The 27,769-nt window shown below is 36.3% G+C and overlaps 2 protein-coding genes and 1 pseudogene across 4 annotated transcripts; 2 read left to right on the top strand and 1 right to left on the bottom strand.

The window, feature by feature from the left end:
- The first annotated feature begins 326 nt into the window (after positions 1-326).
- LOC140961339 (glyoxysomal fatty acid beta-oxidation multifunctional protein MFP-a-like) lies at positions 327-5,330 on the top strand. 2 transcript variants are annotated; one of them, XM_073419800.1, is made up of 18 exons: positions 327-524; positions 1,049-1,120; positions 1,200-1,265; positions 1,355-1,411; positions 1,523-1,590; positions 1,667-1,748; positions 2,154-2,209; positions 2,314-2,616; positions 2,696-2,782; positions 3,113-3,287; positions 3,382-3,503; positions 3,599-3,762; positions 3,830-4,084; positions 4,164-4,285; positions 4,398-4,519; positions 4,599-4,747; positions 4,819-4,957; positions 5,114-5,330. In XM_073419800.1, the coding sequence occupies exons 1-18, from the start codon at positions 425-427 to the stop codon at positions 5,147-5,149; spliced, it is 2,175 nt and encodes a 724-aa protein (XP_073275901.1). In that variant the 5' UTR covers positions 327-424; the 3' UTR covers positions 5,150-5,330. The 2 variants fall into 2 exon arrangements, with proteins under 2 accessions (XP_073275901.1, XP_073275900.1); XM_073419799.1 differs by having other exon boundaries at positions 4,584-4,747.
- A 2,865-nt stretch (positions 5,331-8,195) lies between these two features.
- Positions 8,196-10,598, bottom strand: LOC140961632 (chaperone protein dnaJ 49-like). Of its 2 annotated transcripts, none has more exons than XM_073420278.1 (3): positions 10,477-10,598; positions 9,026-10,274; positions 8,196-8,612 (listed from the first exon to the last, which is right to left on the bottom strand). In XM_073420278.1, the coding sequence occupies exon 2, from the start codon at positions 10,087-10,089 to the stop codon at positions 9,034-9,036; it is 1,056 nt and encodes a 351-aa protein (XP_073276379.1). In that variant the 5' UTR covers positions 10,090-10,274; positions 10,477-10,598; the 3' UTR covers positions 8,196-8,612; positions 9,026-9,033. The 2 variants fall into 2 exon arrangements, with proteins under 2 accessions (XP_073276379.1, XP_073276378.1); XM_073420277.1 differs by having other exon boundaries at positions 9,032-10,274.
- Positions 10,599-26,968: 16,370 nt separating this feature from the next.
- LOC140961661 (translationally-controlled tumor protein homolog) lies at positions 26,969-27,750 on the top strand (annotated as a pseudogene).
- The last annotated feature ends 19 nt before the right edge of the window (positions 27,751-27,769 follow it).

Raw genomic sequence — 27,769 nt, 5'->3', positions numbered from 1 at the left:
CAAGATGCTCGCGAACATTAATATTTTATAAATATAATATAATATATTAAATTAATATATTTTGAACTTTCAATCATTTATTTTCAAACAATAATTTAAATAACTCTTCAACATATTTGAATTCATCACCAAAAATTTCAAAATGTTAGAGTTTTGAATCAAATTAAAACTTGGATATATCTAATTCAAACTCAATTCGGACTATATATTTTTCACTTTTATATTTATATATCGGTTAATATGATTGATATGTTATGGATAATCTCGAAATCTGAACCTGGGAAATAATATTAAATTAAAATTGATAATTTTCTTGTAGAATTAAAACTCCAACGTCAATGTTAACGCTCTGTTCACGACACCTCCTCCTCCTACATTGAATACATTTCAACTTGGCCATTCCATTTTCTTCAAGAAACCGAAAATGAACAGCTCAAAGGGAAGAACGACACTTGATGTGGGAGCTGATGGGGTGGCCATCATCACCCTTCTCAATCCTCCCGTCAATTCTCTATCTTTTGATGGTATTATTTGTGAACTGCGATCTCACTACAATTTTCAGACAAGTCTTGATTCTCTCACGCCCTCGTGTTGGAATTGTCTTGTCTTTTTTTCCTTTGATATTTTCTGATTAAGGTTTAATTTTTCGTTCTTTCCTCACATGGGTTCTTTGTATTGTTCTAGTTCATTTGATCTTTGTTGTCCAAGGGTTATATTTGATGTTTCTTATGTTTGTAGATTATTTTTTCGTTTAAAAAAAAACAAAAGTTTGGATCTTTAGTCTATGATATCGAATTTCTAATTTGAATTTTAAGAAAAGTATTATCGATATCTATTTATTTTTCAATACTTGGAGTAATTGTACGATGACGTATTTCAAAAATTTTACGGATGAATAGAGTTCTTTAATTTTTTTCTACTTCTCTAGGCGGCACTGGCAGGGAACGTGAGTTTGTATGTGATCGCTGGTTGAGAAATTGGTTTGCATTGAGCTCTTGATTTCCTAGTTCTGGGCAGTTGTTAACCGATCTTTATGTTATGTCTTTAGTGTTGGACAGCTTAAAAGAGAATTATGAACAGGCCTTGAGAAGGGATGATGTAAAGGCAATTGTTGTCACAGGTAAACACTTAGGAGATTTTGTTTGATGTTGAATACCATGGCTTACGGATTTAGGGAGCTTTATTTGTTACTTGAGCAGGTGCAAAAGGAAAATTTTCTGGTGGCTTTGATATAAGTGCATTTGGAAAAATTCATGATAAAAGTGGTATTATGTACTGTTTGTATCTTGTTTTGGTTTTATTGCTTCGACGTCACTTCTGAGCTAGTGCTAGTTGTGTGTGTGTTTGATCACAGTGCGAACACCGAAGCCCGGTTTTGTATCTTTGGAGATTCTAAGCAATATTGTGGCAGGTATGTCGTTGAGATTTTTGTCATTCTAACCATCCTGCTACATGCAAGAACATGGTCTATATCTTCTGGTATTTTTAGCTGTTCTTTAGCTGACTGTGACTTTACTTCCAGCTGCAAAAAAGCCCTCTGTGGCTGCCATTGATGGTCTTGCCTTGGGTGGAGGATTAGAAGTTGCAATGGTAAATTCTCTTCATTGTTTACGGTTCGTATAAGCATTCTTGTAGAATATTGATGACCATTTATGTCATTTTTCAGGCTTGTCATGCACGTGTATCTACTCCTAATGCTCAATTGGGATTACCTGAGTTGCAGCTTGGGATATTGCCTGGATTTGGAGGTCTGGCATTATTTTTGTTGCATGTGCCTATTTGTGGGTTCTTTTCGGTTAGTAACATTTAAGAAGCTTGTACTTCTGGGAAATGTCATTGTTAAAACTTAAAAGGTATAATTGGGATAGCTAATTATCCCCACGAGTAGCAAAAATATGGTGTAATCTATTTCCAGATATAGTTGAACTATATTCATTTAAACATGAAGTTGAGAGTATCATTATTAAATCAAGCTTATTGTGCCAGATGTTCTGGTTAATGGATCTGAGTGGATACCAAAATGCTGATCATTAGAGAACCCTATACCGTCTGGTTGATCATGAGTCTGTTGTAAATAACGAGAGGCTGGAGCATTCAATGAAGTTTCATGATGTTTTTATTTCACACAATCTCATTTTGAATTATTTTGTCAGGAACACAGGCGCTGCCACGCCTTGTTGGCATAGCCAAGGCCCTTGAAATGATGTTGGTATGCTTTTGTTTTTGTGAGTTACTGAGTTCAGTTGGTATTGTGGTTTTTAGCTTCCATAATATTGATTGACATCTAATATTATAATATCTGTATTTGCATAGACATCAAAGCCTGTAAAAGGCCAGGATGCTTTAAGTTTAGGTCTTGTGGATGCTATAGCTTCACCTGATGAATTAGTGAATGTTGCTCGTCGATGGGCTCTTGACATTTTGGAGCTTAAAAAACCATGGATCAACACTTTTTACAAAACTGAAAAGTTGGAACCTTTACGTGAAGCCAGGGAAATATTCAATTTTGCCCGAGCTCAGACCCGTAAACAGGCTCCAAACCTCACACACCCCCTAGTTTGCATTGACGTTATTGAGGAAGGCATAGTTGCTGGTGCTCATGCTGGGCTCTTGAAGGTTCATTTCCATTTCATCACTTAATAAATTTATCTTAGTCCAACCTTGACCTGAGATGAATGAGCATCTATATTGGCAGGAAGCTCAAGAATTTCAAACTCTTGTCGAATCGGATACTTGCAAGAGCTTGGTCCATATTTTCTTTGCCCAGCGTGGTACCACAAAGGTGGAGTGAACTTTTGGTGGTTTATAATATTAGAGCTAAAATTTGCATTCTATATCATAAATTCCTTGAAATAATTTTAGTTTATCAGGGTTCCCAGTTTTCACTAAAATACATTCTTCAATACAGATTTATTGTGTTTTTCAGAGTTCATGATTATTAATGCCTATCATATGTGGCGCAGATTGCAAATTGTGTGTGAACAGTCAGTCTTTGAGTTCCATGTGTTCACAGGATTGTCTTGTTTATTTACTAAAATCTCTTTTGAATAGATATCAGCATTTAGCATTACCAAGCCAAGTTATTTATATTTCCCTTTCTGCTTACAAACAGGTTCCAGGGGTCACAGATAGTGGCTTGAAACCAAGGCTGATAAAGAAGGTTGCAATACTAGGTGGAGGGCTTATGGGCTCTGGAATAGCAACTTCATTGATTCTCAGTAATTTTCCAGTTATTTTGAAGGAAGTGAATGATAAATTCTTACAGGCTGGTATTGGTAGAGTAAAAGGTGAGACTGGACCAAGCTCTAGATATATTATCCAGCTTTGCTGATTATCACTCATTTATGTATACATTAATTTGGCTGTTTTTTGTGTTTTCAGCAAATTTGCAAAGCCGGGTCAAGAAAGGGGCAATGACCCAAGAGAAGTTTGAGAAAACTCTTTCTTTGCTCAAGGGTGCACTTGATTATGAAGACTTTAGAGATGTGGACATGGTTATAGAGGTGAACTAAGACATTATAAGAATTACAATTGGTTAAGACTATTGCCTTTTTTTTGTCTGTATCTTATGTTTTCTTTTTGCCTGTCATTTGACTAGGCGGTCATCGAGAATGTTTCTTTGAAGCAGCAAATATTCTCAGATCTTGAAAAGTGTTGCCCTCCGCATTGCATTCTCGCTAGCAATACTTCTACTATTGATCTGAATTTGATTGGGGAAAAGACCAAGTCCCAGGATCGTATCATTGGAGCTCACTTTTTCAGGTGAGAGTTGGCCTAATTTTTTAAATAATTCCCCATTGTACTGATGCGAGTTCCATAATTCCTGCAGTCCGGCCCATGTGATGCCGCTTTTAGAAATAGTTCGAACACAGAAAACATCTCCACAAGCAATTGTAGACGTGCTGGATGTTGGGAAGAAAATAAAGAAGACACCAGTTGTGGTCGGAAACTGCACTGGTTTTGCTGTCAACAGAATGTTCTTTCCTTACACTCAAGCTGCTTTATTACTTGTAGACCGTGGTGCAGATGTCTACAAGATTGATAGAGCCATCACCAAATTTGGAATGCCAATGGGTCCATTCAGGTAACGTGTTGCATGGCACTACATAGCTTGATAGCGTAATGCAATGATGGCGTAATGGTTTGGATAATGTCGTCCTTAGATTGTGTGACCTTGTTGGATTTGGAGTTGCCGTTGCTACTGGGGGACAATTTGTTTTGAATTTTCCTGAAAGGACGTACAAGTCGATGCTGATTCCACTCATGCAAGAGGATAAGAGGGCAGGTACATCTTCCTTTTCATCTAATATCAATCAACCATTAAATGCTTTTCAGTTTTCAGATTCTAAGAAACAATGAGAGTCTTGTTTTGTGAATTTACAATGTGCTTCTTTTAGGTGAAATGACTCGAAAAGGGTTCTATATATATGACGAGAAGCGCAAAGCTGCTCCAGATCCGGAGCTCAAGAAGTACATTGAGAAGGCTAGAGAGATATCCGGTGTCAGCATCGACCCAAAGGTTGTTCTCTCATCTCAGCTCCTGAATATAAACTGAGTGCTTATTTTGACCTCTAAAACTGTAGATTGAATTTGCACAGTTAACAAGCTTTCCAGATAAAGATATAATTGAGATGATATTCTTTCCTGTGGTGAATGAGGCCTGTCGAGTACTGGAGGAAGGAATCGCAGTCAAGGCTGCCGATCTCGACATATCTGCCGTCATGGGGATGGGTTTTCCTCCTTACAGGTTTGCTCACCACCTTATGGTTTACACATCACCTTGGTTTTTGCATAACCCTTCTTGTTACTCATGGACAGAGGAGGTATCTTGTTTTGGGCCGATACACTCGGATCAAAATACATCTGTTCAAGGCTGGAGGAGTGGGCGAACTCATATGTAGGATTTTTCAAGCCCTGCTCTTATTTGGCTGGACGAGCCGCAAAGGGAGCTCCCTTGGTGAGAATTCTCATGTCTTATGATGATGCTTTTATCATCCTCCACCTCGTTACGAAACCCAAAATCATGATTGCATATGCAGTCTAGTTTTGATTCTTGTATCCATTTCACGTTGTCATTACATCTAGTACTGATAAGTTTGGTCTGTTTATGCAGAGTTTGACTGTTGATCCAGTGAAGTCGCGCTTGTAAGGTTGATTTACGGGCCTAGGATTGACGCGTATGATTTGCTATCGCGGGCATCGAGTTTTTAAAATTTCTCTGCTACCTTCGTGTTGTCTTATGCTTTAAAATATGTATCTTGTGATGGAAACAGATGGGAAGAGCTAAATAAACGGCACTGAGAATGAAATCAAAATTTGGATTTGCTTCATCATCATCATCATCATCATCATCATCATCATCATCATCTATTTTGTGCATTTGCATGGAGTTGTTTGGATTTGAATGGCTTTGATAATTCAAACAATTTATTTATGAATATTTTCACTCGCATGATATAACAGAGGCCCTCGTGCATTCTTTAGCGACACATGTAAGCCAAAGATTCGTTCTTGCTTTCTTTGATTGTGTGATGTACTGCGTTTGGTAGGCTAGGTGAAAGAAATTGGAGATGGGAAGAAGTAAATAGTTGATGCCAAACAAGGCACATTGGCCTGCCACTAACAGACGGCTAGGGTTCGCTGGCCTTGTCTTGTTAATTTGCCAAGTTTAAATAATAACTATTTTGATTTCCACGTGGTCCTGGGGACTCGCCTCATAAATGACCGTTCCTTGCTGACTTCAGTGCCCATTTTTTTGCATTAATTAGCACTCTTACAAGTTATAGTCCTTCGACCAGTTCCCCCCTTAGCGTGAATATTTTTATGCATTCTAGTTTTCTCGAGATTTATGCCAAGCAAGGGGGGAAAACCAGCAGCCCTGATCCTAAAATCATCTGGGTTTTCAAGATTTTGGAGTGAGAACTTGTGGTGATGGAAGTTGTGCACGAAGATTTGGGAGAAGGAAACATGGGATGTGTAAACCATCAATACCATGCCTCCAGAAAAGCTTGGCAAGCTTGTTTCTTCTTCATTTCCTGTAGCTGTTTTCCCTTCTTCCTCCTCATCTTCAACTCCCTCTTTTAGATCTGACTTTGGCGGTGGTAGCACCGGTTCCACCCTTCAAGGCCGCCGTCTTGTATCGAATTCATCCACTCACTCTCTGTTTCCGAACTAAATTGACACCACCAGAGGTAAGGAAAGTGGTTTTCTTGGCTGCGACACAACTAGGAGGTCAAGACTGCCTTTTATTTTGAACCACGGGGGGCAGAAACAGAAGGATGAAACGATGGCGTGTTCGGATTCCAACATCATTCTCAAGAGAAGTATGTCAACAACTCCTCCTAGAAGAGGGGTGCATTTCTTGGCTGAAAATCATCCTAAAGATCATATTCACAGTACAAAATTCTGGCCATTCCTTTACATGCCAAAGCTCTCAACTAGCAAAACAGCTACGATACACTCCAAACCTTTGAACTCCTCATCAGCTACACCGAGAACTATGTGTAGTAGTTCATCATGGGACAAGAAAAAGGAAGACTTTGTGGTTGTGGATGAAAGTGAAGATGGTAGCCCTGATGAGAAAGCTGCATTTGACAGAAAGGTTTCAAGATCTATATCTGTTGGTTGTGGGAGCAGGAGCTTTTCGGGTGCTTTCTTTGAGAAGATTTCAACTGGCTTTGGTGATTGTACTCTCCGCAGAGTGGAGTCTCAGAGGGAAGCAAAGCCCGAAACTCCCTCAGTTCATAAAATTGGTGTCACTGAAAAAGTGAAATGTGGTGGGATTTTCAGTGGTTTTATGACCCCTTCATCCTCTTCCTCCTCTTCAACTGAGGATAAATCAATCTCTGCAACTCATTCATCAGTGGTAAATCTTTCACATGGCAGAGTTAGAAGTTGGGGATGGGCATTGGCTAGTCCAACGAGAGCTTTTGGCAAGCAGCCTTCTACTGGTAAAAGTGTTGCTGGCTCGATTCAGAATGCTACTTCCAATTTGCCTGCAATCCCTTCATTGTTAGCTGTTTGAGTGGCTGAGAAAAAGAAAAAAAGCTTAAAATTTTTTAGTATGTTCTTGGTCCATCCTTGTTTGTTATGTTTTATTGTTCATCACTTGTGATGTCGTGAGTTTGATGTAAGATTTGAATACAGCAAAATTTTCATGGTATCATGACCTGCATCTATTGGTAAAAGGGGTTAAAAGTCGATGGCATGGTTGCTGTAACGTATCGTTTTCTTTTAGATTACATTTCTATTTGCTAACAAAATAAGTAATTTAAGTGGTAGTTTTTTTTTTTTATACTATTTAAGTGGTGGTTTTCTTTTCATTTTTTCTTGCATCAACGGTGATGGCAACATTAATTGCATCTTTTGCGATCGGTATTCAACAATTATGTGTGCAGATATTCGTGCGCATATCCCGTCCGTCTGAAAAAAAATAATGCTTATTGCAAAAAAGGGAAAAAAAATACATTTACACCAACCTGTGAAATCGTAGCATATAATAGTCTCCTTTCCACTTGTCTATTAACTTTTGAGTAAAAAATGACCATACTTGGCGAACTTAACAAACCACAAAGAATATTATGAGCTCTGATAAACTGAAAGACAAGACTCGAGTCATCATTTGACATCACTAATGGTTCTTCACTTGGATAACATAGAGAAACATCAATACTTCTACCTCAACATGCAATAACTCAAACTAAAGCAATCCAGTGTTTCTGGATTCTGAGTAGAACCTCACTTCCTCCATCTGAAAAAACACTTTACGTAGAATGGCAGTGAAGTAAGATACTCTATCTACTAGAGCCCCAGATAATAACTTATATAAGGGCCTGAATAATCAGAAGGAAGCAATTGTGAGAACTTCCTCACCATGGTTGATCTAGTTCAATCTTTGTTGCCGTGCTCAAGCAGTTCAAGTAACTTTGCAGCTTGCTTCTGCTTTTGCTCTTGCCCTAGGGTCATAATACTCGACAATCGGGCTCACCCCAATTGCAACGAGGAAAACAAAATGTTTTTCCCCATGTGCAAGCAGTAGGGAGTCTTGTTTTACCACCGAATATTTTGAATATATTGAATGGTTGGGACATTTCAGGTATCCCATATATCTCATGCATGCATGTTCTTGGATGGATTCTGATTAAGTTAGCAAATCACAGAGATACAAGATAAAAGAGAGTACAAGAATTGCAGGAAAAGGCGTGTTTGTTAAACATCTTTCAAGGTAGAAGTAGATCACAAAGCACACTAGATTCAAAACATCTAGCAGTTTTCATCAACGTTGATTTCAATTCAGTACACGGTATTTCATATGATTGCAACACAATAACAGTAAATAAAAGATAAAAATATCATGGAGCCTGTTGAGGCCACAAACCTCCTTCATACTGTTTATGATCCAGATGCAAGAAAGCCACAGCCAGATAAGCTGAATGTTAGCAGTAGATTCATGGTCCCAATCTTTTGGTCAAATACCTCTGTTCTGCAAAGGCACTTCCATAAAGGACATGTAAGGCTTCGTGGAAGTAAAAAGTTGAAGGTCAATGCATTTATAAGATCCGCATACTTAACAAAGGAATAACTTCACTTAGAGATGGATAATTTCCAGTTTACTGCAAAAAGTCATAATTTTGCGTGTCAACAATTTTAACTCTAGCGAATAACAGAACCTAAAGTAAAAAGATTCAGCGGGATATAGGATGGAGATGAGTAAGTCCCAGGCCAATGATTATTCAAACACTATTGAATTACACGAATTACAGGACTACATTGTTCAAGCAGGCTAGGAGCAGCTTATAAACTAGGACTCAAAATTTTTGAAGAAGGAAATTGCATAGCAAAATGTTGTTGATATGTTCTATGATAGCTAAGTTACGAGCTTAAGTGTTCGCTCTGAGGGAGCCACATTTGTACAGCTATATCACAGAAGGGAAAGAATTTTAGTAAAAGGCATCACTCGAACTGTTATATAATTGCGAAGATTCAACTTAGTACAGGTCAATGGAACATGCAGACACAGAAAAACCTTGACCTTCATGATGTGAAACTTTCAAGCCTATCACAGTGAGGAGTTGGAAAGTGTCTGTTCCAATGACGCCTCTGCATTTCCATGTGACAATACCGTCCAAGCATGTGTTTGTAGTCCTTGATCACATTATTTTCGATGTCTTGTCGATTAGAGCTGCCTATAGGATAATTCTGGTCAAATTCAGGTGATTTGACAAAAAACTCAACTCCATGTTTCTCCGTTGTTTTCATGAATTGATATGAATAGTTCTTTTGCAATGAATACTCCGGCTCAGAGAAAGGAAGATAGGCAAGCAGGACGATTATAAAAAATGGTAGCAACTGAAGAAGAAGCATAAGATTCGGTCCATTACCACCCAAATCTTCCCTGTGATGAGCACCAGCATCAGTTGTTCTAGTCCTGTAAACTCGAGCATTTCTGAATGCATCACGCTGACCAAAGAAAGCCCTAAATATCTCATCTGGGTCACAGTCATCATCAAAAAAGTCATTCCCTGTTCTCCTTCTTCTTTGCCTGACATTGTTCTGTTGATTATACTCAAATTCGTCGACAAGACCAGTGTGATCATACTGCCTCCTCGAGTCATCATCACTCAAACACTTGAATGCCTTGCCAACTTTCTTGAATGCCTCCTCAGCTCCCGGAGCTTTATTCTTATCAGGATGAACTTTCAGAGACAATTTCCTATAAGCCTTCCTGATCTCCTCCACAGAACAGCTCTTTTCCACGCCAAGAATGGAATAATAATCTTTCTTACTCTTAATTTGCCTAACCAACTGCACATGCTCCTCTGTGTAATTCCTCTCCTCATTTGAGACCCCATCACCATCAACTGAACCCAGATTGTTTCTCCGTCTCTTGATAGTCTCCACATCGTTAGAGGCATTGACAGAAGAAGCGTCAAGATTTTCACACGCAGCCAAAAGATCATCCAGGGGTAAATTCTCATTCAGGCGGCGAGCGATCCCAATAAATTTAAGTGCTCTTTGTTTATTGCCAGCAGCAATGGCCTCTCGAGCAATATTAAAGCACTTCAAAGCCTCATCCTTGTTACTATCCATAACAATTGCTTAATGACAATATTGAAAAAGGCCCAAAAAAATACAGCCAATCAAATTCGAGAAAATGTCCAAAATTCAATCTAAAGGTTCAAAACCTAGAAAATCCAACGCCCCCGTGAAGTTGATGAACTTCACGAATCAATAAAATCAAAGGTGCTCAATTTCCTGCAAGTCCAAATAATAACCTAAATAAAGAGTTAAAAAAAAATGCATCAGGATCTCACTAAATTGGGAAAAATAGAAAAAATTAAGCAACAAGAAAGGAGTTGTCAATATCGATTCCACAATCAAGAATCGCGTGCGTAACAAATAATTGGAAAAAAAAAAACAATGCAATAAAACACAAAATCGATCAATCAATCAAATGATAAAGGGGGCTTGGCTTACTTTTTGCATCAGGTCCGAAACCTCGTATCATATCGGTTCATATGAAGTGCAGGAAGAAGAAACCGCGTATCGGCCCATGTATAGAGAGAGCCTGACTCCAGGATCCACCAATCTAAACTTTCCACATTGTTGCTAATTTATATATGATGACTTAATTAATTTAATATCAAGAATATATTATTTTTGTTGGGTAATATAATAAAATAATCAATTTTATTTGAAAATTGATATATATTAAAGTATATATAGATGCATCAATATGTCGAGTTTATATAAATTTATGTGATGCAATTATCCCAAATTATTTGCTTGAATTGAATATTCATCCTAATAACCCAATTAATTAAACAATAATATTTGAATCAATCCATCTCACGGATCCGAAAGACGGATCGATCCGACTCATATCTAAAGTGAAAATTAAAACTTTTTGCATAAAGATTAATAATATTTAATATGTAAAATCGAATAAGATATTCAGCTCACAAAATTGAATAAGAAGACTGATATTTTAAAAATAAGTTGTTGCCTTACAATGATGTAAAAAAAAATCATAAAATTGATTTTATACTCGTATTTTGGGGTCTGGTAGATGCTACTACATAGTTAGTGCTCTCATTTACTCAGCACATGACACGTGTGTTGAGTGATAAATCATGGTCACTCATCCATATATCATCATTGAATGAGTGACCATGATTTATGAGTGACCGTGATTTATTTACTAAACACATGTGTGTGCTTAGTGGGTAAAGACATTATCCATGTAAATAACATGAACAAAACTGGATTTTGGCCCAAGGAAGGACTTGATGTGGCAATAAACAAATGGAAAGTTATTCGTGATTTGGGAAATTATTTTTTTTTCCTTATTTGGAGTCTTTTCCTTGGACTCTATATAATCAGGGTTACCATATTATCAAATCTATTCAACCTTTATCCTTCCTTCCTATCTATTTATCAAATATGTAACCATGTTGGTCTATCAGGATTTAGTCACTGGTCAGATCTCTCTTTTTCTCTGGATTTTGATTATATAATTCTTTTTTCGTTTATTTCCTGTTCTTTTGTGACTTCGAAATGTCGGCAATTAATGTGTTGTTGGTGGTTGATGGATGAAAGTTTGTGGCTGTCACAATCATTTCATTCTCAGTTTTTTCTCTCATCTCATAGCATTTGAGTGCTTAATTCTATAATATTTGTGAGGTGTTTGTTCTCTTGTATTAAGTGAGTGTGTGTTTTCTTTGAAAACACAATGAATCGTTGTACAATATAAAATATTATAGTCTAGTTCTTTTCATCTTGCTTGTAGTTTTTACCTTAATAATTTTTAGGGGTTTTTCACGTAAATCACATTGTCCAATTTTATACTTTAATTTCATATTATTATCTCAATTTACCACATGTGAGACCAATAAGTGTTATCAGAACCTTGGTTTAAAATTTCTTAAAATTTTGAGTAAGCTATGTTGTAGAAGTCTAGACTAATCTTCTACATCAGAAAAGTTTTTTGAGATTTTTTTATTAAGACGAAATAATATTTTTTATTTTACTAAATTGTTGTAGACATAATAGCGGGCATGTACGAGATAACAAGGTTGTTATATGGTATACTCCGACTAAGATGTACGAGATCAAGTCACTACACAATAAGATTTTCCTAAAGAGAAGGTTTTATACTCTTTGAATGGCGGAATCCTCATCGACGATCGACCATATCAACATACTACATATTTTATTTGCCCAACTCACTTCTATGGGGCATAAAATAGAAGAAAATGAACGTGCAAAGCTTCTACTTCAAAGTCTATCAGATTCATATGATCAACTTAATGAACAATATTCTTGTAGGATCTTTAAAATTCGACGGTGTCTTAACTGCAGTTCTCGGAGAAGAAAATCGACGCAATATGAAGGAATATAGGTTGATAACTTCGAAGCAGACATAAGCTTTACCGATGATAAGAGGGAGATTTATAAACCGTGACTCCAGTGGTAGTCAAAGACGAGGTAGAACAAAGTCGATAAATAAGAAGAAAAATATTTATTTGCTTTCAATGTGGCGGCAAATATCACTTCAAAAAAGAATGTACGAGTATCGAGAACGGTTCTCAAGGAAATGTGATCAATACATGAAGCGGTGGTTAAATATTATTTAACGAAGCAGCAACTGTTGAAGAAAGCAGACACAAATTTTGTGACAAATGAATTATGGATTAAGGAGCGACGTGGCTTATGAAGTCTTGGAGAGAATGGTTCGATCAGTATGAACCAGTCTCAAGAGGATCTGTATTAATATGAAATGATCATGCCTTAGAAATTGATGGGGTCGGTACTGTTAAAATAAAAATATTTGATGACACCATTCGGGCCATAAAAAAGGTATGATATGTGAAAGGTTTGGCGAAAAATATTTTGTCCTTGGAGCAATTGGATGATATAGGGTGCAAAACCCGTATCGAAAACGAGATCATGAAAATTGTGAAGGGTGCGGTGTGCTTGTGGTTATGAAGATGGAAAAAGTTGCTGTAAATTTATACGTAACTCTGGGAGAAACACACAAAGAGAGGGAACTAGTTGTTACATCAATTGCTTTCGGAGAATAATTAATAATGTTATGACATAGAAAGCTCGGGAATATGTCAGAACGAGGGTTGAAAATTCTCTCAGAACGAAAGCTGTAACCAGGACTTACAAAAATGTCACTACTCTTTTGTGAGCATTGTGTTACCAGTAAACAAGACAAATTAAAGTTTGACACTCTAATGTTAAAAGCAAAAGCATCTTGGAGCTGATTCATTCGGATGTTTGGCAAGCAACGGCTGTATTCCTAGGAGGAGCGAGATACTTTGTCTTGTTCATTGATAATTTCTCTAGGAGATGTTGAGTGTATCCAATTAAGAAGAAATCATATGTTTTACAGATCTTCAAAGATTTCAAAGAGCAGGTTGAACTTTTATCTGAAAAGAAAATCAAGTGTTTGAGGACTGACAATGGAAGAGAATATAATAATGATGAATTTTATGTATTTTGTCAACATGAGAGCATCAAAAGACAGTTCACGACATCTTACTTACCTCAACAGAATGGATGGAGGAGCGGATGAATAGGACCTTGTTGGACAGAACAAGAGCCATGTTTAGGATTGCGGGTCTAGATAAGTCATTTTGGGCAGAAGCAGTTAAAACCTCTTGTTAAGTTATCAATCGTTCTCCTTCAATGGCGATTGATCTGAAGACTCCGGTGGAGATGTGACTGGAAAGCCGACTGATTATTCTAATTTTCATACATTTGGAAATTCTGTGTATGTTCTATACAATGATCGAGAAATATCGAAGTTGGATTCGAAATCTAGAAAATGTATCTTCTTAGGTTATGCTGATGGAGTAAAGGGGTTCCACTTGTGGGATCCTACTATTCACAAGTTTGTCATCAGCAGAGATGTTATCTGCGAAGAAGATAAAGTAAAGGGAGACAAATGCACGTTGAATTAAGAAACTACTATATTTCAAGTGAAAAATAAGACGGACGAACGTCAAGTTTCTTGTGAAGCAGTACCAGAGCACAAAGAACAAGAACATGTTGAGTCCGAGGTTTCTAATACAAGGCAGTCAATTCGAGACATAAGACCACCAGGTTGGCTTTCATATTATGTCACCGAAAGTAATATTGCATGTTGTCTATTATAAGAGGATGGTGAGCCATCGAGTTTCAACGAGGCTACTCAAAACTTAAATGTATCCTTGTGGATGATAGTAATGCAAGAAGATTTGGAGGCATTTGACAAGAAAAAAAACTTGTGATCTTGTTACACTACCAAAGGGATGAAATCCATTGGTAACAGATAGGTCTATAAGATCCAGTGTGATGACAATAACCAAATAGAGCGTTATCGCGCTAGATTGGTGGTAAAAGGGTATGTTCAGAAAAAAGACATTGAATTCAATGAGATATTTTCTCATGTGGTTCGGCTTACAAAAGTTAGAGTATTTTTGACATTGTGTGTGGTGTTTGACCTACATCTTGAACAACTAGATATGAAAACGTCATTTCTTCATGGAGATGTTGAACAAGAAATCTATATGATTCAGCCAGAAGGTTTTTGGAAAAATACAAAGAGAACTTGGTTTGCACGTTAAACAAATATTTGTACGGTCTCACACAATGCCGAGGTTTTGGTACAAGAGATTTGATTCTTATATCATGAGCCTTGGATACAACAGACTGAGTGCAGAACCTTGTACATATTTCAAGAGTTTTGGTCATAATTATATCATTATGCTGTTGTATGTGGAAGACAAGTTGGTAGCAGGCCCAACAAAGATCAGGTCTAAGAATGGAAGGCACAATTGGCTAGGTAATTTGATATGAAGGACTTGGGATCGGCAAACAAAATTCTATGGATACAAGTTCACCGAGACAGAAATAACAGAGAGATTTGGCTTTCCTAGAAAAATTACTTAAAAAGTCTTGCAACGCTTCAACTTGCAAGATAGTAAGTCAATTTCGAACCCTCTTTCTATTAACTTAAAGTTATTCTTTGAGATGTGTCCTAGCAGTGAAGCAGAAAGGATGTAGATATCTTGAGTACCATGTGCATCAGCAGTGGGAAGTTTCATGTTCGCCTTCATCTGTACAAGATTGGAAATTTCACAAGCAGTGGGAACAGTTAGTCGGTATATGGCGAATCTTGGACTAAAGTACCAAAGCACTGTTAAAAGGATTCTTAGATACATTAAGGGTACCTCAAATGCTGCAATATGTTATCGAGGGGTCAGATTTTACACTCAGGGCTATGTCGATTCAAATTACGTATCTTGATAAGAAAAAATATACTACTTGTTATGTGTTTACACTTGCAGAGGGAGTAGTAAGCTGGGTTTCAAAACTAAAAATAGTTGTATCGTTATCTACAACAGAGGAAGAATATCTGGCAGCTACTCAAGCTTGCAAGGAGGTAATATGGATTAAAAGGTTATTGGAGGAGTTCAGGTACAAACAAAATAAGGTTAATTTGTTTTGTGACAGTTAGAGCACCTCAGAGCACCTTGCAAATTCTGCCTTTCATTCTAGAACTAAATACATTGGAGTTCAATTTCACTTTGTTAGAGAAGTAGTGGAAGAAAGAAGTGTGGATATGAAATCCATATAGAGGATAAAACAATTGATTTTCTGACCAAGTCAGTAAACATTGATAAGTTTGAGTGGTGTAGATCCTCAAGTAATCTAGAGAAAACTTAAGTAGCAGAGAATGATAAGATTAAAATGATGTGTGGAGATGCATTTGATTCTCAATCAAATCTTCAAGTGAGAGAAATGTCAACAATTAATGGGTTTTTGGTGGTTGATGGTGTTGGTGTATCGTTTTCTCACACCCAATGTGTAGCAGAAATTTTAAATTTTTGTTTCGACGTTCATAACTGTCCTTGGGCGTCGTATGTTAAAATCATCCATAGAATGTTTAGTTTTTATACTTGCGCGTTTATAACGTTGGACACCAAATCAATCTGGGGTTAGCGGGTATGGACCTTCTTGTATATCTCTATGAACGAATCTTCCTCATCTTGATCGTCAAATCTGGTTCACGATCAGATAATGTGTTCCTCGCTTGTGATGGCCGTAGAATACCTCTTCCATCAGGACACCATAATTACATTATAATAAAATTCTCATATTATTATTATATTATGTATTTATCAATTTTTAATAATTCGTGATATATTAATAATATATATACACATTATTTTATATCTCCTTATAAACTGTATATATTAACACTAATATATTTACACATGCATATTTAATATATGNTATTAACACTAATATATTTACACATGCATATTTAATATATGCATAGACATATTAATTAAAATTAAATAACCATTATTTAATTTATTATATTAACTCGTTAGTTAATTAATTCTAGACCTCTCTAGAATATTTTATAAGAATTTGTACACATATTAGTAATCACTACTACTAGTATTCTTATTTAATTATTAAATTTCAAATTTGATAAATAAATAATTTTGAACTCATTATAACACTGATTGACGATCCGACATCACCAATGTACCAAGGATACAAGACTTGTTCATATAATGAAAATTGAAACTTTCGAAGATCAAAAATTTCAATTACCATATTGGACAGCTGTTAGTTTAGTGAACTCATTCACCAAAACAGGCAGTTCCACTCTCATTCCTTAATTAGTAATTAAACTAACTTCCATTTCTTCCATTCTATGGAATCAACTCATAAACTCCTTTATAAGCATCATGTTTGATCTCCATCAAACTATAGTCTCTAAATTCAAATCCTTGACTTTGACTTTCTCAACGAGAACACATAATTCGATCCTTGTGTGACCCTCAATGGTTCAGTGATACAACTAGCCGTGAGTTCACATCTCTGTGTGATTCAAAATAACATTTATTCTTATTCGGGCTTACCCTAATTAGCCTCATTCTTTCCATCGACTCTTTGATCAAGAATGTCAGAACTTATTTTCAATTGCACCAATCGGATTATGGTATGAGCGTCTAGTAGCATCGTCCCATGATCCCCTAGGTATCGTTGATAGTGTCTGCCAGAACCTTAAGTTATTTTTAGTGTACAGTACGTTCTTTCAACACATATATCCCGATCGAATCTGTAACCATTGGTATATCAAGAGTTATATATGAATTCGATGAAGATGTGATTTATCTTTGAGTACTAATAGTGACATGGTATGTGCACTAAGAAAACACTTTCCCTAAAGCACATTTCTTGCTCTGGCCAGAGACTCTTTGCACTATTAACTTATCAGATCACATAGGATTTTTTAACTCGTGGGCAAACAGTGAATCCTCGACTACAATTCTTTTGCTCCTATGTATTTCGAAACCACACCCAACCTCGCCACCTGATGATCTTCAATGGAGTTGGTAAATGGATCAAAGTGCATGCTAGTACGTAGAACTCCTAAATTGTCCCAGGTCAAATGACTAATAGTGTACATCCATAATCGCGGACTATTCTACTCGATAAGTGAGAACCACTTGGACAGTCCGATGGAGGGTTGTTTAGTGCATCATCATATGATCATCCTTCTGTATGAATGGACATCTCCATACCCTTGCCAATGAAACACGACGTTTACATCAAATATACTAGTCTCAATCTCAAGCGAACTTTATCCTTATTTTAGGCGGCTTATTCGACTAGGAACATGTTTAATATATACGATACACTTCCTAATGAGTTTCATGATCTTATGTTGAGAGATAGATCTCATGGTACCTATTGTTTATTCAAGAACTTTATCTATGCAGCTTGCATAGGTATACAAATATAAAATAAATATCATTTTACATTAGAGTCAATAAAAGCTCAAGACACAATTTGGCTTGCTGGGCACCTACTCTAACAATCTCCCACTTCTCAAACAATGGTCCTTGCAGGGGCTTCGTCAGTAGATCAACAACGTTGTCTGCGGAGGCGAATCTCTCTATCGATATGTCATCTCTTCCTACAATCTTCCGGATTATGTGGAACTTCCTCAGTATATGTTTGGATCGCTGATGAAACCTCGGTTTCTTTGTTTGTGCAACGGAACCAATGTTGTCACTGTAAACGGAATTGGATCAAATGTTTGAGGAATGACACCCAACTCTTGAATAAAATTTCTCATCTAAACACACTCATTTGCTGCAGCCGATGCAGCTATGTATTCGACCTCAATGGTTGAATCCGCTGTGGTGCCTTGCTCGGAACTCTTCCAAGAGACAACACCACCATTGAGCTTGAATATAAATCCAGAGATTGATGTCGAACAATCTATATCTGATTGGAATCTAGAATCAGTATAGCCTTCAAATTTTAATTCTCCACTCCCGTAAACGAAGAACAAATTCTTAGTTCTTTTAAAGTACTTAAGATGTCCTTCACGAATTTCCAATGTATTGGACCGGTATTCGACTGATATCTGCTTGCAACACTCAGTGCATATGCAATATCAGGTTGAGTAGATATCATATCATACATAATATTGCATATAGCAGGCGCATATGGAATGCAGCTGATGGTTTCTATCTCTTCATCAGTCTTAGGGCACATAGACTTGGATATAGACACACCATGAGACATTGAGAGATATCTTCTCTTGGACTTCTCCATACAAAATCTCTTCAGTATGGTATCAATATATGTGGATTGAGTGAGCTATAGCATCCTATTTGATCTATCTCTATAGATCTGTATTTCTATTACATAGGATGCTTCACCCATATCTTTCATGGTGAATATACCGGCTAACTATATTTTAATTGATTGCAGCATCCATACATAATTCTCAATGAGTAGTATGTCATCAACGTAAAGTATCAAGAATGTCACTGCACTCTCATTAACGTTCTTGTATGCACAAGGTTCCTCGTGATTCTTGGCAAAATCGAACTCTTTGATTAATGCTGTCAAATATGAGGTTTCAGCTCCTTGATGTCTGCTTGAGTCCATAAATGGATATATGAAATTTTTCGTATTTTATGCTCACTTCCTACTGATGTGAATCCTTTAGGTTGAGACATGTAAATTTCTTCCTTAATGTCCCCATTAAGGAATGATGTCCTCACATCCATCTTTCATATTTCATAGTCTTATTATGTTGCGATGGTCAGCAATATCCTAATGGACTTGAATATCGCGACTGGAGAAAAGATTTCCTCATAGTCAACACCTTGTCTTTGAGTATATCTTTTTGCTATCAATCTCGCCTTGAAGGTCATCACATTCCCATCAATTCTCTCATATTGATCTACTAAGGACCATACTTGGTTCAAATACATGGATTCCATTTCGGACTGCATGGCTTCAAGTCATTTAGATGAATCGGCATCAGATAGTGCTTCCTCAAAATTTCTTGAATTACATCCAAGAATGGGCTCACCTTGGCCCTCCTCAAGAAGCGAGCTCATCCTATTAGGCGGCCTTGAGACTCTTTCAAATCTCCTAGGAGCTTGTGTTTTTTCAATTGGCTGTTGGGGTGTGGGTTATATTATTTCTGTAATGGGTGGTTCCCGAATTTCATCGAGTTCTATCATCCCGCCTTTTATATCCAATAGAAACTCCTTCTCTAAGTAGGTGACATTCATTATAACAAACATATTTGTTTCATTGAGATCATAAAAGTAAAATCCAATAGAGTTCTTTGGATATCTCACAAAGTAGCACAAATTAGCTCTACTATCCAATTTGTCTCTCACCACCTGCTTCACATAAGCAAGACATCCTCATATTCTTAAGAAAGAATATTTGGGTGACTTTCTCATCCATATCTCATTTGGAGTTTTATCCACTTCTTTTATGTGGACATGGTTCAACAACTTTACCGTAGTTTCGAGTGCAAATCCCCAAAGGGGTGGCGACAATTCTGTGAATCTCATCATAGATCGAACCATGTCCATCAATGTTCAATTACAACGTTCTGGCACACCATTCAACTGGGTTGTGGATGTAGGAGTTCGCTGTGATAGAATTTCATTTTTTTAGGTAATTACGTACTCTCCACCTCGATAAGATCGAAGTGGTTTAATACTTTTTCCTAATTGTTTCTCTACCTGATATCATGATTCTTTGAACATTTCAAATGGTTAAGACTTGTATTTCATTAAATATACATACTCATATCTCGAGAAGTCATCTAATAAAGGTAATGAAGAAGGATTGGCCATGTCTCGTGTAACACTTAGTGAGTCACACACATCTGTATGGATCAAATTCAACAGATCATGTGCACGTTCTAATTTCCTTAGGAAAGGGGCTTTGGTCATCTTTCTTTTCAGACATGACTCACATGCCTATAAAGATTTTAGGTCTTACGAGTCAAACATGCCCTCTCTCACTAGTTTGTGCATCTTTATTTGGGAAATATGTCCTAGATTAGTGTGCCTTAAGTGTGATTGGTTTAGACTATCTTGTTTTTTTTGTTTGTCGTTGTTGTTATCGTGTTTACTTGGACATAGTTGTTTGGAATATCTTTTATTTTTAAGTTATAGAGATCGTTTTGAATTTCACTAGTTGTAATCAAACATTCATTCTTGTAAATATTACAAACACATTTACTAAATAAACAAGAAAATCCATCTTTATCAAGCATATAAATGAAAACTATGTTTTAAATCAAATCTGGAACCAAAAAAACATCTCTAAAAAATAACTTAAAATTGTTGTTTAACATTAAATAAATATCTCCTATGGCCAGTGCAGCAACCCTTGCTTCATTGCCCATTCTCAAGAATGTCTCACCTTCCTTCAGCCTTCTACTTCTTGTCATCGTCTGCAAATTATTTCATAGATTAGATCCACATCTAGTATCCAATATCCAAGAAGTTGAAATAATTGAGACATTTATTTCAATATAAAACATATCGTTACCAGAACCCTTCTGGGCAAGATACTCCTTGCAATTGCGCTTTTAGTATCCAGGCTTCTTTCAGTGGAAGCAAACGTCTTCTACTTTCTCAGGCTTTTTGGACCCCTTAGAAGTGTTTGCAGTATGTTTCTTGCTAGGTTTGTTGTTCTTGGAAGCACGAGAACGTTTCTTATCCTTTCTTTTTGGGCCTTTCTTTGTCCCAGACGAAGAGCCCATGAAGAAAACATGTTTTTTCTTCTTGATGGTGGCTTCATAACTAGTCAGAATGTTGACCAACCCTTCAAGGTTAGCCTCCAACTTGTTCATGTTGAAGTTCACCACAAACCCATCAAAGGACGATGGCAGCAACATCCGTAGAATGTTTGTGAACAATTCATTGGGAATAACAAGGTCATAGCCCACCAACTTTTCTATGAGCTCAATCTTCCTCATGCCATTCTCATGGACCGAGGCCACTTCTCGCAAGCGTGATGTCATGAGCTCCTTGACAATAGTGTGCCTCAATGGACACGTTTTTTCATCAAACAACTCTTTAGGTGGCTGTAAATGTCAGCAGCATTTACAGCTTCCTCAAACTGCCTCTGCAGCTCGTTTGACATAGAAGCTAGCATATAACTCTTAGCTTGAAGATCATGGTATCACAATTTATCAAGCTTGGACAATTTCTCAGTAGGGGCATTTGCAGCTGCCTATTTTTGAGAAGGTTTCTTGAGCACATATGATATTTTCTCATAATTTAAACGATTTTTAAATTCTTCAGCCAATCGTGATAGTTAGATCTAATTAACTTATTTTGATTGAGAATAACATATAGTGGGTTTCGAGACGACATCGCAAATATACTGAAATAGAAACAAAATAAACATTACTGATTATTTTAAAATATTTTCTAAGACGTAAAATATGGTCTTTTGTTTTTACGTATTGTCTCCCACTATTTTTATATTTTCGCCACCCCTCTGAAAAAAAACGTGAAATCCAATTTTTTCTTAGTGAGTAGACAATGCCCAATTGCTAAATCAAAATCTCAAATAATATCAGTAAATCAAAATTTCCAAAATATAGAGCTCAATTGCAACTCCTTGCAACTCTCACTTAATTTTGCATTACGTTTGAGGAGAGTCCAATAATATGATATTATTTCTCTTCACGTGTCAAGCTCGACCCATCAATGTCGAACCTTAGTTAACGGTCTCCATGAGATCCCTCAATTTTTGAGCCGAAGTCATGGGAGTTCCACGTAGTTCACATAAAATATGTCAGTGGAAGTCACAGCTTTCCGACGTCCAGACCTCCCAAATTTTATGAGTCAGACACTGACCGCAGGTAGCGTTTATCATGCAACTACCGTTGATAGAAAACAAGAAAATATTAAAATTTCTTTAATTTTCTTTTTAATGGGCTTAATTTAAATTTCGGATCTTATCCAAAATGAGGTATTTCAATTTTAAAAACTTGTGCTCTGTTTGTTTGTATGCTTGTCGGATTCATTAAACTCTTGTTATTATATTAATAATAACGCACATACTGATTATTTATAATATATCATATACATCATAAATAATAAAGGATGATCGATAACCGAGAGCTAATTAATCCACATGAGCCACATACGGATCCATGTCCAGAACTTAGGTAAATTCAGGGATGCAAATCCAATATTACATAATTTTCCAATATTTTACATGTCTTCGATTTTCAAAACACCTTTCGAGGATCTGAGCCCACCAACTTTAATCTTGATCTCCCACTAAATCTAATTTTTACATTAAATTTCCATGGCACACTGGAATACAAATTTTGGGATGAGAACGAACCATAAATCAGGTCCACTTTTAATTACCCAATAATTAAAAATACAACATATAAAATATCTTAACATACACCTAGCAAAATCAGGTCCACTTTTAATTACCCAATAATTAAAAATACAACATATAAAATATCTTAACATACACCTAGCAAATTGGTTATGGCTCTCGATCATCCTTTTACCATATAATATCAACTATTATATTAAATCGATAATAATTCATATTATCTATAAATCATGTATTTTGTAAATTATCACTGACCGTCATAATTAATAAGTTAAATAAACTCTTTTATTTAACTTAAATTAATTAAATTTCTTGTAAAAATTCTTTTTTATATAAATAATTAAAATCTAATTTTAATTATTTATTTCATGAGAAAATTCCACGATTTAATCAAAATTTATTTTTCGCGGACAATTTGATCAATTTTCAGAAAATCTAAATTTTGACCCATAAATTTCAAAAAATTGGAAAACGCTCCGGGGACTTTGAGTCCCCGTCGGACAGGACTGCCCGAGCCCTTGCTTCTGCTGCTGGAACAGTTCGGGTAGTGGGCTGTGTGCTGCCTGAAAAATTTGGCCAGCCCCCAAAAAAATTTTTATTTAAAAAAAAGCGTGGGCAAGTTGCGTAGCGCTACTCGGGCGTGTTAACCCGAACTTTTCTGTGTAGCCGCGCTGATTCTTTTTTGTTTCAAAAGCTTATTTTCAAGGGTGTCATTTTCTTGGAATTTCAAACGCAGTTAGAAATAATAAACTCAACATAATTTTGAATTAAAACATACGATTGAGAATAGTCTGGCTTTAATACCACTGTTGGTGTACCGTTTTCTCATACAAAAGTCGCAACGGAAGTTCGAAACTGTTGTTGGACGTCGTATGTCAAAGGGTGTTAAGTTTTTATACCCACACATTTATAATGTGGAGACCAAATCAATATGGGGTTAGTGAAGATGACCTTTCTTGTATATCCCTACGAACCGATCTTCTTCTTCTTAATCGTCAAATCCGGTCCACGATTAGTGACTGTGTTGCTCTCTTAGATCGTACTAGAGAAGCCAAACGATTCATGCGTTGAGGCTGGATCGTTCCGAATTTCCAAAATCCAGAGCCAGTGCAGCAGCCCGGGGCACGACCTTGGAAGAAAGTGGTAGTCGAAATTTTTCACTAAATTTGTTGTGATGGCCGAAACTTGTTATGGAAAGGATGAAGGATTTTGTGTGTTTTTTGTGGACAAAAATTCTCGTGTTATATGCCCCCTAATAGTATATTTATAGAGTGCGATCATGGATGACAACTTTTCCCATGGATTCGGGGCCCAGCGGGAAAAACCAGAAACGGGGACGGGGATTCACGATTTTTTCGGGTTCGAGTTCGGATACGGATATTTTTTAAAATCCCCAAAGTAGTTCGGGCGGATATGAGATTACTATCCTCATCCTCGAACATGTCCCAAAAGTAATATTAATAATAAAATAATAATATTATTAGTGTTAATAATATAATATTGATATTAATATTAAAATTATCACTAATAATCATATATAATAATAAGTTTTGATTTGTGAAAATCTCCAAACTCTCTCTTGTCTTACCTCATTAACATTTTTGAAACGGGGATGAGGATTCGATCCCCACGGTTTCGAGTTCGGAGATTTCCTGAACTCGAAAAAGCGAGGATCGGGGCAGGTATGGAGGTGGGGATGGAATTCTGGGACAGGAATGGCAACTTCGCCCCGCCCTGTCCGCCCCCCTGTCATTCTTAAGTGCGATTCCTGATCCCATAGGAATCCATCTTCCTTCAGGACTCCTTAATTCCATTATAATAAAATTATCATATTATTATTATATCATATATTTATCAATTTCTGATAATGCATGATATATTAATAATACATATATACACATAATTTTATATCTTCATATAAAGTGTATATATTTACATTTATATATTTACAAATGCACATTAAATACATATTAATTAAAATTAAATAAATATTATTTAATTTATTTTTTAACTTATTAGTTAATTAATTTTAGACCGTCCTAAAATATTTTATGAAAGTTTGTACATATTAGTAGTCACCACTACTAGTACTATCATTTAATTAGTAAATTTCAAATTCACTAAATAAATAATTTTGAACTCATTATAATCCCGATCGACGATCCGACAGCGCCGATGTATCAAGGATACAAGTCTTGTTCATATAATAAAAATTGAAAATTTCGAAGATCAAAATTTTCATTTACCATATTGGGTAACTGGCAGTTTAGTGAACTCCTTCACCAAAACAGGCAGTTCTACTCTCTTTCTTTAATTAGCAATTAAGTTAACTTCCATTTCTTCCATCATATAAAATCGACTTATAAACTCCTTTATAACCGTCTTGTTTGATCTCTATCAAACTATAATCGTCAAATTCAACTCTTCGAACTTTGAATTTCTCAACGAAAACACATAATCTGGTACTTGTGTGACCCTCAATGGTCTAGGGATGCAGCTAGCCGTGGGTTCACATCTCCATGTAATTCAGAATAACATTTATTCTTATTCGGACTTACCCTAATTAGCCTCATTCTTTTCATATATTCCTTGATCAAGAATGTTAGAACTCATTTCTGATTGCAACCATCAGATCATGGTAAGAGCGTTTAGTACCCATAATCCCCTAGGTATCGTTGATAGTGCATGCAAAAAGATTAAGTTATGGTTAACGTACAGTACGGTCCTTTCAACACATATATCCCGATCGAATCTGAAAACATTGGTATATCGAGAGTTGCATATGAATTCGATAACGATGTGATTTATCTTTGAGTATTAATATTGGCATGGTATGTGCAACTAAGAAAACACCTTTCTCTAAAGCACATTTCTTGCTCTGGCCAGATATTCTTTGAACTATTAACTCATCAGATCACATAAGATATCTTCACCGTAGGCAAAAGATGAATCCCTGACTACAATGCATTTGATCTTACGTATTACGAAACTACATCCAACCTCGCCACCTGATGACGCTCAATGGAGTCGGTAAATGGATCAAAGTTCATGCTAGTACGTAAAGCCCCAACATTATCTCGTGTCAAGGGACTAATGATGTACAACCATAACCGCAGACTATTATACTCGATAAGACAGAACCACTTGGATAGTCCAATAGAGGGTTATTCAGTGCATTATCATATGATCATCCATCTGTATGAATGGACATCTACATGCTCTTGTCAATGAAACATGACGTTTATATCACAGATACTAGTTTCAAACTCAAGCGACCTTTATCCTTATTTTATATGGCTGATTTGACCAGGAGCCTGTTTAGAATATACGGTGCACTTTCTAATGAGTTTCTTGATCTTACGTTGGGATGCAGATCTCATGGTACATATTGTATATTTAAGGACTTTACCTATACAGCTTACATATGTAAATAGATAAATCATAATATCATAATCGAATAAAATCATAAAATATTATTAAAATAAAGATCGTTTTATATTAGAGTCAATAAAAGTCCAAGACACAAGTTGGTGCCTTGCTGGGCACCTATTCTAACAGATGGATGGTAGTTCGTAGTTTTCATATTTATGACAGTCACAATACGAATTGAGGGAACTCTATTTATAGAGCACCCCCCTCCTCATTTCAATCATTCCATTCTCAGTTCTTTTCTCTCATCTCATAGCATTTGAGTGCTTAGTTTTATAATATTTGTGAGGTATTTGTTCTTCAGTATGAAGAGAGAGTGTGTTATATTTGCAAACACAGTGAGTGGTTGTACACCATAAAATATTATAGTGGAATTCTTTTCATATTGACCGTAATTTTTACCATTATAATTTTTAAGAGTTTTCCACGTAAATCTCGGTGTCTAGTTTTATATTTTATTTTTATATTATTATCTCAAGTTGTCGCACGTGGGATCAACAAGAAACACAGTTTTCGTGAAGGAGAAAGTTTAATCTCCGATTGTCATTTTGTGTTTCGACTATTAATGAATATATTTTTTCCGAAATAAAATTGTTTTTTTTTGCTTGAAAGGTTTAATTTTTATTTACAATGTTTAATGTATTTTCAAATTTAACGTTTTCTTGTTGTCTTTGTGTGACTGATCCATATTTTAATGAGATTCTTGTCTTAATACTGAAAGTTGTTTGATACTTGGTGTTTGTATATTTTGTGAATTTATTGGGTTAGCATGTCTTAAATCTAGCTAGTATGATTTATGTTTGTTTATTAAATTTGTATTTTGCATGTTTCAGGCGATGAACTTCTTTCAGACTCGTTTCCATACAAGCAAATTGAGAATGGGATTCTTTGGGAAGTTGAGGAAAAGTTAATTTGATTTCTCCACTTATTTCACATTCACATTTATGGATTCTTTTTGCTTTTGCATTACGCTTTCTTAGCCAAGTGCAATTACAAGATATGACTTGGTAAAATTTATTAGTGGGTTAATAAGGGTGCATTTGATGTGGACATTGGCGCGAACCCTTTGCCGAGGGCGGTGAAGAGGACGAAGGTGTTGACGACCAAGGCATTGAAGTAGTTGGCATTGTTGACACATTCAGACTTCAGGTACGTACCTTGCTCAGATCATGAGATGCGTTGTCTATGAGAAATTCAAAGTTGGTCTCAGAGAAAATGCTTGCTTTCGCAGGAACAACCTTCTTTTGACAAGTAGTAGTTTGTAGCATACGTCAATAAGTACATCAAGCAGTTGACACCCAATCTTGAAAGTGAGCAGCAAGTGTTGTTCAAGAAGAACATTGAGAGGGCTACTAAGTTTTTGCTGGCTAAGCTCAAAGAACTGCAATTGTAAGTAATAGCACTAAGTTGGGTCATTGTTTTCTCCAAAAAACACCTGGGCATGTGGCGACTTGACAGTGTTCTTTTTGTAGTTTTGTGGGAGAGAGCATGCGTGATGATAGCTCCCTCGTGTTTGCTTACTACATGGATGGCTCCACCGATCCGACATTCTTGTACTTAGGTATTGGTTTGAAGGAAAGTGTTGATCGGAAGTTCAGTGCCTTATTTTAAGATCTTAATTTAAATTTGT

This window comes from Primulina huaijiensis, chromosome 16, assembly GCF_012295235.1.
Source record: "Primulina huaijiensis isolate GDHJ02 chromosome 16, ASM1229523v2, whole genome shotgun sequence".
In the NCBI taxonomy this organism is placed as follows: Eukaryota; Viridiplantae; Streptophyta; class Magnoliopsida; order Lamiales; family Gesneriaceae; genus Primulina; species Primulina huaijiensis.
The sequence above is the reverse complement of the archived record's forward strand: the minus strand, read 5'-3'. Positions and strand labels throughout refer to the sequence as shown.

What these genes read in the sequence shown, in the direction of transcription:
- LOC140961339 (XM_073419799.1), top strand. Translation starts at nt 425, where the DNA reads ATGAACAGCTCAAAGGGAAGAACGACACTTGATGTGGGAGCTGATGGG. An exon ending in CCCAGCGTGGTACCACAAAG is followed by an intron (nt 2,783 to 3,112) that starts GTGGAGTGAACT and finishes GCTTACAAACAG; the next exon opens with GTTCCAGGGGTCACAGATAG. An exon ending in TGGTATTGGTAGAGTAAAAG is followed by an intron (nt 3,288 to 3,381) that starts GTGAGACTGGAC and finishes TTGTGTTTTCAG; the next exon opens with CAAATTTGCAAAGCCGGGTC.
- LOC140961632 (XM_073420278.1), bottom strand. Translation starts at nt 10,089, where the DNA reads ATGGATAGTAACAAGGATGAGGCTTTGAAGTGCTTTAATATTGCTCGA.